This window comes from Scomber japonicus, chromosome 1 (genome assembly GCF_027409825.1).
Source record: "Scomber japonicus isolate fScoJap1 chromosome 1, fScoJap1.pri, whole genome shotgun sequence".
Taxonomy (NCBI): domain Eukaryota; kingdom Metazoa; phylum Chordata; class Actinopteri; order Scombriformes; family Scombridae; genus Scomber; species Scomber japonicus.
In genome coordinates, this window is record NC_070578.1 from 38,403,344 (window position 1) to 38,417,622 (window position 14,279).

General features: G+C 39.3%; 1 protein-coding gene across 1 annotated transcript in view; it reads right to left on the reverse strand.

The window, feature by feature from the left end:
* Window positions 1–11,915: 11,915 nt before the first annotated feature.
* The window catches only part of lctla (lactase-like a), a 15,428-nt gene continuing 13,064 nt past the window's right edge, over window positions 11,916–14,279 (reverse strand). The window contains exon 13 of the mRNA XM_053326939.1: window positions 11,916–12,031. Within this exon, the coding sequence (XP_053182914.1) occupies window positions 11,916–12,031 (116 nt within the window). The remainder of the gene's footprint in view (window positions 12,032–14,279) is intronic.

Consider the following 14,279-nt stretch of genomic DNA (forward strand, 5'->3'; position numbering starts at 1 on the left):
CCTTTCTTTCTTTCTTCCATCTGTCCTACCTCCCTTTCTTTCTTTCTTTCCTTTCAGCCTTCTCTTCCTTCCTTCCTCCCTTTCTTTCTTCCTTCCTTCTCTTCCTCCCTTTTTTTCTTCCTTCCTTCCTTCCATCTGTCCTACCTCCCTTTCTTTCCTTCCTTCCTTCCTGTCTTCTCTTCCTTCCTTCTCTGGATTACAGATAATTTTTCTTGGTATCTAATTTTTATCAGAACGACATCCTGTGTAACTATGAGGGAACACAACTCAGTAAACTATAACTATTTACTATAAATATACATTATTATAATTATTAGTAAAATATTATCAGTAAATGTAAGAAAAGAAAAGCTCAACATCAAACTACATTAGTTATCAGAAGAGCTGCAACGATTAGTCAATTAATTGATCAACAACTAGTTTAATAAGTGATTAATTGTTACTGTGAGCACGAGGTGACGTCTTCATATCTGAATTTTGTATTTTTTTAATGTTTATAAATCACTATATAAATAAAACTTAATATCATTATGTCAATTTGGGCTTTGGGAATTATGATGTGACATTTTTCCATTTTATTTTCTGACATTTTTAATTTAAGTACACACTCAGTTAATCAAGAAAATAATGAACCAATTTATCGATAAGTCAATTATTATTATTATTATTATTATTATTATTATTATTATTATTATTATTATTAGAAGACACACACACACACACACACACACACACACACACACACACACACATATATATATATCTGCTCTACCATATTTGAGTTTACGGTGCAAAAAAGTAAAATAAAATAAATAAATAAATTGATTCCAGCTTCTTAAAATGTGATTATTGTTAGTTTTCTTCAGCTTCAGTGATATTAAACTGCATTTTTTTAGACTATTTAGACTAAATAAGTAACTTGTATGTCGAGTTCAGCTTTAGTAAGTGTGATCTTATGATTTTCTTACATTTTAAGGAGTAATTATAGTGTTTATAGTCGCTATTGCGGCACACACAAACCTTTGGCCGCGGAGAGTAGGTTGGGTCCTCAGATAAGTCACTTTGTGACGCGCTACTAAATTATGATAACAGCCTCTTAAAGCATTCAAACGGTGCATTTATTGTGCATAAACAACACAACAGGGATGGATGAATGAATAACTGAAACCAGCGGTGAAAAAGCGGTCAACAAAAATTATGGCTTCTCCCCAAACCCGACTCTCTCTCTTCCTCATCTGGATCACCGGTGAGTGCCCACCTTTACGCACACACACCTCCGCACGCACACACGCCTACTCCATGAGGACCACCCACTCACTCCACACACACACACACACACTCAATACACCGTGCTGCTATCTTCATCTATGTCTCTTACACACCAGCCCCTAATTATTAGGTCCCACATAATAATTCATATTTCATAACACAATAAGAGACATAATAAATCGTCATATCAATTTCAGAAAAAATGCAAAAAAAATGTCCAATAAATTGCTAAAGTTCATGAATAAGTCATTAAAGATATTCCTTCTTCTGGTCTATGACCGATTAGCGCGAAGTCCAGATCAGGTCTGGAAAAACAAAGTCCATATAGAGGTCAGCAACGTCCTTATGCTGCCTCCTCCTTCTCCAGCAACAAACACACCTTGGATATGGGTCTGTCCAGGCAACTAGTTCTCGTCTTGATCCGAATTTGACGCACAAATCCCTTGCGATCCGGAAAAGTTTGCAGGACACGTCCCATAATCCAAGAATTACGTGGTGCGGTACTGTCCATAAGCAAGACCAGATCTCCTGCAACAAGATTCCTCTGGACTCCAGTCCATCTCTGTCGTTCCTGTAACAGAGGCAGGTACTCCTTTGTCCAGCGCTTCCAGAACAAATCCGATACATACTGGACTTGCCTCCATCTTCTCTGTGTGTACAGGTCGGCTGCTTGGAACTCTCCAGGTGGAAATGAAGGCTGGTTTTTAAGCAGTAGCAGATGGTTCGGCGTCAGTGCTTCCAGGTCGTTGGGATCGGTGGAGGCCTTGGTGATGGGCCTGCTGTTGACAATGGCTTCCACTTCACAAAGAACTGTGTGGAGTCCCTCCTCATCCAAACGTTGTGCTTTGAGAGTGGAGTTCAGAACTTTCCTCACCGATCTAATAAGCCTTTCCCACACTCCTCCATGATGTGATCCTGCAGGGGGGTTGAATGTCCACTTAATGCCCTTTTGGAGTAACACATCATGCACCTGTGCCTGGTTCCACTGCGCAATAGCTGTTTTTAACTCACGTTCTGCACCCACAAAGTTAGTCCCATTATCAGAGCGCAGCTCGCGGACCTGTCCTCTTCTGGCTATAAAGCGCCTCAGTGCATTTATGAAGGAGTCAGTGTCCAAAGAAGATGCCACCTCAATGTGAATAGCTCTCAATACAAGGCAGGTAAACAGGACACCATACCTCTTCACTGTACTCCTCCTGCTCCTCACTTCAATGGGTCCAAAATAGTCGACCCCTACACAAGTGAATGGGGGTTCATCAGGCTTGAGTCTGTCTGTCGGCAAGTCTGCCATCTGCTGGCAAACTGGAGTGGCATTGAGTCTTCTGCAGATGGTGCACTTTGACAGAACCCTCCTAATGGCAGTGCTTGCTCCTGTCATCCAGTATTTCTCCCTGAGCTTGGACAACATGTGGTTGCGACCGCTGTGTCCTACCTCTTGATGGATATTTCTCAGTAGCAGGGTAGAAATATGAAGATCTTTTGCCAGAATGATAGGATGCTTAGACTCCAAAGGCAGTGCTGCTTTGCTAAGCCGTCCTCCCACACGCAAGACTCCATCCTCCAGCCTTGGACACAACTTATACAGGTTACTACTTTTCTTGACATTTTGTTGCTTTTCCAGACAAGAGAGCTCCTCAAAAAATCTTCTTCTCTGGCAAAACTGAATTATGGCCAACTCAGCCTTGTCAATGTCCTCCACTGTAAGAGCTCCCAGAACCACTGCTCCTTTAAATGTGCACTTTTCTTGCTCCACAATGCTCTGTTGCCGTGTGCTCTCTTCACTCTGGTTGGCTGTTAACCTTTTCCTCTTCCTGACACAGGACCTCAACCACTCCTTGTATTTCAACCACCATGCCACAGCTTTTTTCAAGCGAATCCACGAGGAATAATGATGGATCAGGTGAGTAGTGGGATCCTCTTCAGCTTGTACAGCATTGACAACAACACTTTTCTTCACCTCTGGATCTTCCTGGGGGAGATGGCTCACAGGCTCAGGGTTCACAGGCCATTCTGATTCAGGTTGACAAAGAAACAGAGGTCCCGTTAACCAGAGTCTGTCCTTCAGAAATGCTTCCACTTTAACCCCTCTGGATGCTGTGTCTGCTGGATTTGAAGCTGTATCCACGTACCTCCACTGAGCAGGACGAGTTGATTTCAGGATCTCAGAAACACGATTGGCAACAAACACCTTAAATCTGGAGCTTTCGTTGTTAATGTATTTTAGCACAGAAGCACTATCAGTCCAAAACACAGATTCCTGAAGACTCATGTGTAGCTCTTTCTTCCACAGAACATCCATGCGACTGGCCATCGTTGCTGCAATCAGTTCCATTCTTGGAATTGTAACTGTCTTCAGTGGGGCAACACGAGCCTTTCCCATAATGAAAGCAGTGTGCCTTTGATGGTGCTCGTTCTGTAACAGCAGGTAAGTGACTGTACCATAGCCTTCCTCAGAAGCGTCGCAGAAATGGTGTAATTGTGCAGTAATAACATGCCCAAACTCCAGAGGTTTCAAACATCTGGGTAGCTCAAATTTGTCCAGTAGGTGGAGCCCTTGCACCCACTTAAGCCACTCTTTGGACACAGTCTCTGGTATAGGGTCATCCCAACCAACTCCTCTTCTGCACAAATCTCTCAAAATCCTTTTTGCTGTCAGAACAAGGGGACTTAACATGCCGAGGGGGTCGTAAATGGAGCTTACAGTAGAAAGGATGCCTCTGCGGTTGAGTGGTCTGTCTTTCCATACAATTTTGAATTTAAAGTTGTCTGACTTAATGCACCACTCCACACCCAGCACTCTTTCAATGGCCACAAACTCCCGGTCCAGATCCATCTGCTCCACACCTTTAGCTCTGCGAGGCTCTGGGATGGTCTTGAGCACTTCAGATCTGTTACTGTGCCACTTGGTCAAACAGAATCCCCCTTTGGCACACAGAGACATGAGCTCATGACAGAGGGTCGTTGCTTCCTCCTCCGTTGCAACTGCCACCAAACAATCATCCACATAAAAACAGTGCTGCAGTTTGTCCACTGTCTCCTCCTTATGCTCATGTCCAAAATCCTCTGCACATTTCCTGAGGGCAAAGTTGGCGCAGCTAGGGGAGGATGTAGCTCCGAAAAGATGCACCTTCATCCTGTATTCACATGGTGCTTGGTTCAAGTCTCCTTGTGGCCACCAGAGGAATCGCAGCAGATCAGCATCATCTGGGGGCACATGCACCTGATGAAACATAGCTTCTATGTCAGCCATGATGACCACAGGTTCCCTCCTGAACCTGGTCACAACACCAATTAGTGAGCTGGTTAGATCGGGCCCTTGCAACAACTCTTCATTCAGAGATTGTCCCTTGTAACTCGCACCACAATCAAACACAACTCTAAGTTTTCCCTTTGTCGGGTGGTGGACACCATGGTGCGGTATGTACCAGACCTTGCCATCATTTCTTTCCAGCTCTCCCTCAGGAACTCTCTCAGCATAGCCTTTATCAAGTAAATCGTTAATAAATGTGTTATACTCCTTGTAAAACACTGGATCCCTCTGAAGCCTCCTCTTCAGGTGGTTTTGACGTTGCTCCACCACTTTCCTGTTATTTGGCATGCTGACATTTGAATTTTTCAAAGGCAGGGCAACCTGGTAATGACCATTAACATGTTTGGCTGACTTTGTGACCATGTCCATAAACCTCAGGTCTTCTCTAGACAGACCAACTTGTTCCTCCACAGCTGATTCTGGAAAGTCCATCTTAAATTGCTGTTGCCACAGTTCATCCAGATTCACAATGGACACACGATTCACAGTTACTGGCTGCTCACAGTAATTGGCCTCTCCACCGTTTCCTGTCAGTGGTCCATTTACCGTCCAGCCCAGTGCTGTCCTTATAGCATAGGGTCCATTATGCTCACTGCGGATGACCTCCAGTGGTTCCATGGCTCGTGGCACATTCGTTCCTATCAGCAACTCAATTCCAGCCTCAATCTGTGGTAAGGAGATGTGTTTTAAATATGGCCAACTTGTCAGATCCTTATTTGTGGGTATGTTTGCTTTGTGGACTGGCATTGACAGCTGAGTATACGCTTTTGGCAACTCAATGAAGCTGTCATCCTCAAGTGCTGCCACCTCCAGCTCTGGCACGATGTAGCTACTGACCACCTTCTCCTGCCCCATGGTCCTGAGAAGAATGTTGGCTCTCTTCCCAGACAAATTGAGCTTCTGCTTCAGGCTCTCAGTACAGAACACTGCAGTACTGCCCTGGTCCAGAAAGGCATAGGTGAGAATGATTTTATTGCCCTTCTTCGCCTTCACTTGGATCGGCACGATAGGAAGCTTGCAATCCATCTCACCAGCCCCTGTAAGCCCACTGGAAACCAAGGTGTCCTCCACTGCAACCTGATTGCTTCTCTCAGCCGGTTCCGCAGTTGCCACACTGTCCTTATGAAGCACAGTTGGATGTCTTTGACCACACTTAGAGCAGGAAATCTTCCTTTGGCAATTTTTGCTAATGTGTCCTATACACAAGCAGCGAAAACAAGCACCATTTTCCTTCAGGAAGTCGATTTTCTGTTTGTGTGACATTTTTTCCAACCGTGCACACACATCCAATGTGTGTCCTCCAGTGCAGCAGGGACAGATCTTCTTACCTGGCGGTTTCATGTCTGCAGCTTTATTCACAGGTTGAGCTGTTCTCTCCACCCGATTCACTGTGGTAGCAAAGCTGGTTCCTTTAATGCTGGAGCGAGGGGGAGGTTTGTATTTCATTTGTTTAGTTGTTATTACAGTGTCCTGAATGTTTCCAAACACAGGATCTGTCAAGATTTTCACCTGTTTTTCCACAAAGTTGGCAATGTCCGTAAACCTTGCTCTTCTGTTGTATCTTTCCTGCAGGTCACACGCATCGCACCTCCAGCGGTCTCGAAGTTTGTACGGTAGTTTTTTAATGATTTCCAACATGTTTGTGGGTGTGTCCAGATCATTTAAATATTGCACATCCTCCATTGCGTTGCAGCATCCTCGCAGAAAGAGGCCGTACTCCTGTAGGGCTTTCACATCCTCTGTTTTGATAGTGGGCCATGACAAAGCTCTCTTCATGTATGCTGCTGCCACCTTTTGCTCATTGCCATAATGCTCTTTCAACAAAGCCTTCGCCTTCACATATCCTCTGCCCGACTCAATGTGCTGACAACTCCTCACTAGTCCCTTTGCATGCCCTTTGGTGTGCTGTTCAAGGAAGTAAAGTCTGTCACAGTTGTTATTGGTGTTCCGTTCAACTCCATTTTCAAATGCTTTAATAAAGGAATGGTATTTAAGTGGGTTACCATCAAAAATGGGAATTTCTCTCTTTGGGAGTGCTGAGAGGCATTGTTGTTGCATTAAAAGAGTTGAAATTTCATTTTGTTTTCTCATTATGTCTAGCACACTGTCATTTTGTGATGCCTCAGTTTGTGTAACATTGGTCACAGGATCTTCAGGGGCCGTTAAATAACGTTGCAGCATGTATGAAGGACCTGGGAGATATTGTATGTCGGGTAAGTGAGTGACTTTAGGCTTCACAGTTGCCTGAGTGGTTTCCATTGTGTTGGGTCTTAGTTTAACTGGCAGTGATGGGACAAATTTGGTGGCATTGATGTTAAGTTGTTGTTTTGAGCATGTCTTTTCCAAGTATGAGTTCATCCCATCTGAAACTTTTGACTTTGATTTACCACCAACGCCGCTTTGTGATTTTATAACACTTAGTTTTGCCATTTCCTCAGCAATTTGATTCTCCAGTACCAGCTGTTCCCTTCTTTTGCGTAGCTTTAATTCCTCTTCATCCAATGCATGCTTTTCCTTTAATGCCTTTTGTTTTGCTGCCAAAATTGCAATATTTGCTTCTGTTTTTAAGCGAGCAGATGAGCGTGAAGATGAGGATGAGGAATGATGTGAGCGTGACTTCTTGGTTGCATTTGAGATGCTGTCACAGGGCTGTAGTTCATCCTGAGGATCTTTTACAGTGGCAACAGGTACTGGGGGTTCAACATCAGACAAATCCTTGCTTTTTTCAACAGGCATTTGTTCTTCGAAAAGATTTATTTCCTTTGTTGGTTGTTCAAAAGTTGTCTGAAGTGGCAATTCATTTGAGTTTTCATGCGGATTTTCCTTTATCCATTTTTCCACTTGTTCCTTGAATGCATCACTGTAATCCATAATGCTGGAAAACCACTCTTTTTGTTTTTTATCCTCATCATCGGGAAGCAGTGGCAATAATTCGTTTTGCAGGTCCGTGGCCTTTTTACGCAGTGCATTCAAGTTATTCAGTTGTGAGGGGATTTCAGTTACATTTTCTTTTGATTTCATGTGCGCTTTTAACTGCGGAATGAGGTCTTTGATTTTATGAACGGCAGTTTTGCGCTCGTGCTGCAGCCGTTCAATTTTATTTTCCAAAGCCTTGGCCGTCAGTTTGATTTCCCTCTTTTCACGTTCCATGTTTAAACATTCAGCATCATCATTTATTTGACTCATTTCCATTAGATTGTATTTTGTATGAAGCAACACAATCACGTTTCATTCAAGAGCGCATTCAAATCCATCCATAGACATTGCATTTAATTCATTGACAGAGCAGATTCGATCCAAGCATTTCAACCAGCAATAGGCCGTTAGACAACATCAGCCGCAACTTATTTATGCCACAAAGTCCAGACATCACAATCCAATAAAGCACGGAGAAGTTGCGCCACCATCAATGCGCCAATACAACCAGCGTAAACATCCATTTAATACATTGTCCTCCTTTCCTCATTTGACACAATGCATTCCAATCGCAGCGGATTGCTTGATCCACAAACATCAACAGGTTCAGGCCTACCTGCTCCCAGGTGAGGTGGATGGCGTGGTGTGACACTTAGCTGTGGTGGCTCTTTGTTCCCAGGCTAGTCGGTGCGTGACGACTTGATTCCTGTTGCGCGGCTTGATGATTTTCATTAAACGCCTTTTTTGTTGACAAATATTGCGGCACACACAAACCTTTGGCCGCGGAGAGTAGGTTGGGTCCTCAGATAAGTCACTTTGTGACGCGCTACTAAATTATGATAACAGCCTCTTAAAGCATTCAAACGGTGCATTTATTGTGCATAAACAACACAACAGGGATGGATGAATGAATAACTGAAACCAGCGGTGAAAAAGCGGTCAACAAAAATTATGGCTTCTCCCCAAACCCGACTCTCTCTCTTCCTCATCTGGATCACCGGTGAGTGCCCACCTTTACGCACACACACCTCCGCACGCACACACGCCTACTCCATGAGGACCACCCACTCACTCCACACACACACACACACTCAATACACCGTGCTGCTATCTTCATCTATGTCTCTTACAGTCGCTCTTTGGCTTCATTCATGACTGATATCAGCTGTTAGAAACAACAACACGGATATCAGGCATCAGCAGATAAAGAGCTAAACTCAAACTAAACTAAATATATTATACTAAACTATTATTTCTCCTGTTTTAATGACACTCACAGTAAAGTTATGATATTATTATTACCAGTCTGAGAGAAGAGGAAGATCATTTCTGACGTTAAATACAAACGTTAGAGTTCATTTAAGAGCTTTAAACACGAAGCTAAGCTAACAGCTAAGCTAACAGACACGCGGAGCCTTTAACACGATGATACTTTATATTAAACCTTTCTTTTTATAATGATAAAAGTCTGTTTTAATACGTTAAAATGATATAAAAGGAACTTACTGTCCGGAGCAGCGAGGAGAAAAGTCGCGCCAACTGACTGACGGATATCCGGTGCAGAACGGTGGATTCTCTTTTCAAAATAAAATCCAAGAGACGCTAAAGAGCAGGGAAGTCAAAAATAAGGCCCGCAAAGGGGGAAACACAATGAAAGCATAGTGTATTTATTTAATCCTGTTTATTTTCTTTTATACAGTCTATGATTTAACCCTGTAAAGCCTGAACCATCAAATACTTGCCAATTAATTACCGTTTGACAAGTAATTAAAAAATAAAATAAACTTTGCGTCTATGGGTTTTGTTTTGTATCATATTTGATACATGTGGAGATTTCTTGCTTATCTTCTAGTTTATTTGTCTTAAACACACAGAAACATATTGAATACAGCATTTTTTTAAGGTCCTGCACGAAGTTCATATCGCCACCTTCAAAATAAAATGAAAATTTAAAACAGATTTGCAGATAAATGAGCTTCTATACCTGCTGTATCTCATTTGATACATCACACACATATTTTTTTTTAACAGTAATTTACCATAAAATACCATAAAAGTACTACATGTATCTGATTGTATGCATCAGGTTTCACACTGATGATTTACAGCTCTATAAAACTCAATCAAATATGATAAAATATTAATATATTCAACATTGTGCAAAATGTTGTCCAAATAATCAGAAAAAAATGACATTATATTGTTAAAATGTCTCTATTCTTTCACAGCTATCAGATAGTTTATTATAGTAATGTTATAATATTTACTTTTATATTTTATATGTAGATTATTATGCAATGGTTTTACTGGTCTGGCCCATTTTAGATCAAATTGAGCTGTTTGTGGAAAAAAATTACCACAAAAAACAGAAAAATAATTACCCCGAAAAACAGGAAAAATTACTCCAAAAAAACAGGGAATAAAATAGCCAGAAAAACAAGAAGAAAGATTAGTCAGAAAAACAGAAATAATTACCTCGAAAAACAGACCAAAAAATAAATTACTCCGAAAAAGCGGATTTTATTTTTTTTATTCAAGTGAATGCAATACGCTTCCGTAGTTTGTTCCGTTTATAGTAAAATGAGTTTGACACATCTAGAGCAAACTGGAGATGTTTGAAGTTTGATTAAATTAATTAAAAAACGAATAAATATCTTAGTATTATACTCGAAATATATATATATATATATATATATATATATATATATATATATATATAGAGAGAGAGAGAGAGAGAGCCATGAGAATTGTTAACTTAAAAATAAACTATTTCTAAAGGACCCATGCAGATTAAGACTCATGTATTTAAATTATGTGTTAATTAAAATCAAACCATTTTCTATTCATATAGTTACAATTATTTTCTATATATATATACACATATATATATATATATATATATATACACATATATATATATATATATATATACACATATATATATATATTACTACTATTGTCTTTTTTATTGCTTGTGTACTTATTATTTGCTATCCACTTGCAGCTGCAGTAATATCTTCTCTTATTTTGAAGGGAAGGAAATTTTATTTTTAATTTCATTCATTTTTTCATTAACTTTCATTTTACTCTCATACAGCAGATGAGTAAATGTACTTAGTTACTTTCCACCACAGAGGACGTGTGAGTGTGGCTCAGTTTTTACTTACTTATTAAATATTGTTTAACCCTCCTGTTGTCCTCAGGTCAAGGAATGAAGTTAGGAAGGGAGGAAGAAGGAAGGAAAGGAGGAAGGAAAGGTAGGACAGAAGGAAGGGAAGAAGGGAGGAGTGAAGGAAATAAGGAAGGAAGGCAGGAAGGAAGGAAGGAGGGAGGGAGGAAAGAAGGACAGAAAGAGGGAAGGAAGGAATGACAGAAGGAAGGAAGGAAAGAAGGAAGGTAGGAGGGAGGGAGGGAGGAAAGAAGGAAGGAGGGAAGGAAAGAAGGAACGGAAGGGAAGGAAGGAAGGAAGGAAGGAAGGAAAGAAGGACAGAAGGAAGGAAGGGAAGAAGCAAAGGAACGAAGTAAGGAGGGAAGGAAAGGACAGAAGGGAGGAAGGAAAGAAGGAAGGTAGGAGGGAGGGAGGGAGGAAAGAAGGAAGGAGGGAAGGAAAGAAGAACTGGAAAGAAAGGAAGGAGGGAAGGAAAGAAGGACAGCAGGGAGGAAGGAAAGACGGAAGGTAGGAGGGAGGGTGGGAGGGAGGAAAGAAGGACAGAAGGAAGGGAAGAAGGAGGGAAGGAAGGAAGGAAGGAAGGAAGGAAGGAAGGAAGGAACATCATCTCCACATGAATCCACCTCATCATCATCATCATTTTTCTCTCCATTCAATAATCAGCATGATATAAATCTTAAAAATGTATTTAATTGAAGTTTAATGATCCACAGAGAGAGTACAACACTTTATATCCACATCACTCATCATCATCATTATTATCCCTTCATCTTTTTACAAACTGGTAGACGTTAAACCATCCTTCCTCTCTGCAAGAAGCTCGTAGAGTAGTAGCCTAATAATAAAAAATAAATAAATAAATAATAAAACACTTCAGCTACGTCAGAAACCACACAAGACCAGGTCGTTAGGAATCATATACCAAGCTCGAATTCATCTGGAGTTATGACAGTGTAACGGCTGTTTTGGGTTTTTTTTTTTTTTTTTTTTTTTAATTTAGCCTTTAAAAAATAAATAAATAAATAAATAAAAATTTAAAAAAATGGAGTCTGAACAGCAAAGACAGTTAAATCCACAAAATGATGCTTTTTGGACAGGATCAAGTTTTTACAGCTTTTTGGAGTCACTCAAGATTCATTTCTACAGCTTCAAGGCCACTGAGGTCTGATAGGGTGTGTGTGTGTGTGTGTGTGTATGTGTGTGTGTCTGAAAGTGTGTGTGTGTGTGTGTGTGTGTGTGTGTGTGTGTCTCTCAGAAGCGTCCACGCAGCAGGAACATGAGGAAGATGGCGCTGAGGAGGATGCAGAGCGTGCACACGGTGGGAACAACGATCTCTGTGACCATCTCCATGTGACCGATCAGCGGGTCTGGAACACACAAACACACAGCAGGCCGATCATGTGACATCATCATGACATCATCAGAGCTGTATGTGACATCATTAGAGCTGTATGTGACATCATTAGAGCTGTATGTGACATAATCAAAGCTGTATGTGACATCATTAGAGCTGTGTGTGACATCATTAGAGCTGTATGTGACATCATTAGAACTGTATGTGACATCATTAGAGCTGTATGTGACATCATTAGAGCTGTATGTGACATCATTAGAACTGTATGTGACATCATTAGAACTGTATGTGACATCATCAGAGCTGTATGTGACATCATTAGTGCTGTATGTGACATCATTAAAGCTGTATGTGACATCATTAAAGCTGTATGTGACATCATTAGAGCTGTATGTGACATCATTAGAACTGTATGTGACATCATTAGAGCTGTATGTGACATCATTAGAGCTGTATGTGACATCATTAGAGTTATATGTGACATCATTAGAGCTGTATGTGACATCATTAGAGCTGTATGTGACATCATCAGAGCTGTATGTGACATCATTAGAACTGTATGTGACATCATTAGAACTGTGTGTGACATCATTAGAGCTGTATGTGACATCATTAAAGCTGTATGTGACATCATTAGAACTGTATGTGACATCATTAGAACTGTATGTGACATCATTAGAACTGTATGTGACATCATTAGAACTGTATGTGACATCATTAAAGCTGGAATCATGTGACATCATCAGAGCTGCAATAATAAGTTAGTCACATTAATGTCTCTTTTAATTACGGTTATTGTAAATTGACTTTTATCAAGGCTTATTCTTTTTAGATTAATATTTACTACATTTAAATTACATTATGTTTTCTTTTCTTTTAACTTTAACTATATTTGATATTCTTATGTATAGAAGATTAATTTGGTCATTTTTAAGGAGAATGTTCAAACTTATTAAAAGTGAAAACTGATGTGGAAAACTGAAAATGGACTTGAAATGAAAATTATTAAATTATTACTTAATTTTTTATATTAGGAGAGAAGGAGGAAATATTATTGTAATGATTTCTAACAAGGTAATTGAACTTTTTTGGTGGAACAATCATGTTTTAATAATATATTTTAATGTTATATTAAGAATATTATAAATGAAAAACGTTAACTATTACTTTCTCTTCTCCTTTAATCACTTTTACATTTTTCTTAACTTTTAGCAGTTTGACTTTTACAAGAAATGAAGCTTTTAAAATGCGCTTGAAAATACCAAATAATATCCAAATATTGAAATAAACTCTACTTATTCCTTATTATACATATAAAACAATACAGCGGTGACTGAAAAATTGCATGTTATATTATATTTGCATGAATTCTGAATTTTTAATGAGTTAAAGGGAGTTTCAGTAATTCTAAGATAATTAATAATGAGCTAATTTAAATACTTTTATAGAGGAAAAACAGTATTTTTATAAACCTTAAAGCATCTGGGTAGTACAATTTAAAAATGATGCAATAACTATTTATTATATATAGTAACTATGTATTGTATATTTTATTGTATTTTATTTATTTTTATCACTTTCACCATTACACAGCTACTGTTATATCAGTTTTTGTATTTCTCCCTTAGAGGATCAATAAAGATACTTTACCTTAATCTATAAAAATGTATTTATTAATCAAAAATGCTCTGATTACAAAGGATTGTAGTAATAATAATAATAATTGGGATTTTGTAAAGTTTTGTGATTCTTTGCTGTTTTATTTTATTTTATTTTACATTGTTTGTAGGTAATATTATTTAGATAAATTAAATATATGTTTATTTTTATAATTTCGCTTTGCATTGTTATTGTGTTTTTATATATATTATTTCCTTATAGGAGAGGTTTTAAGATACCTACCTCACCCGCACATGTTTTATTTATATTTTTAAATTTCTCTGACTTTTATTTTTGTGCAATTAAACCATAAAAATGTCTTATACGTTAAATCTTAATCTGCGAAGTAACTACAAACTGTAAGGTGTCAAGTAAATATAGTAGTAAAAAAAGTAATATTTGTCCCTTTACAATGAAATGCATTAGACGTATAAAGTAAGACAGCATAATGATAATGATAATGGATAATAATGATAAAGTGGGGAGGATCAGCTCTTGTACCTAAACTTCATCATGCACTGGCCAAGCCTTTTGCATTCCTGCATGTTCCTGATCTCCCTGGGATTTTCTTCTAGCTGGAGGGGCAAAACAAAGAAAAACCC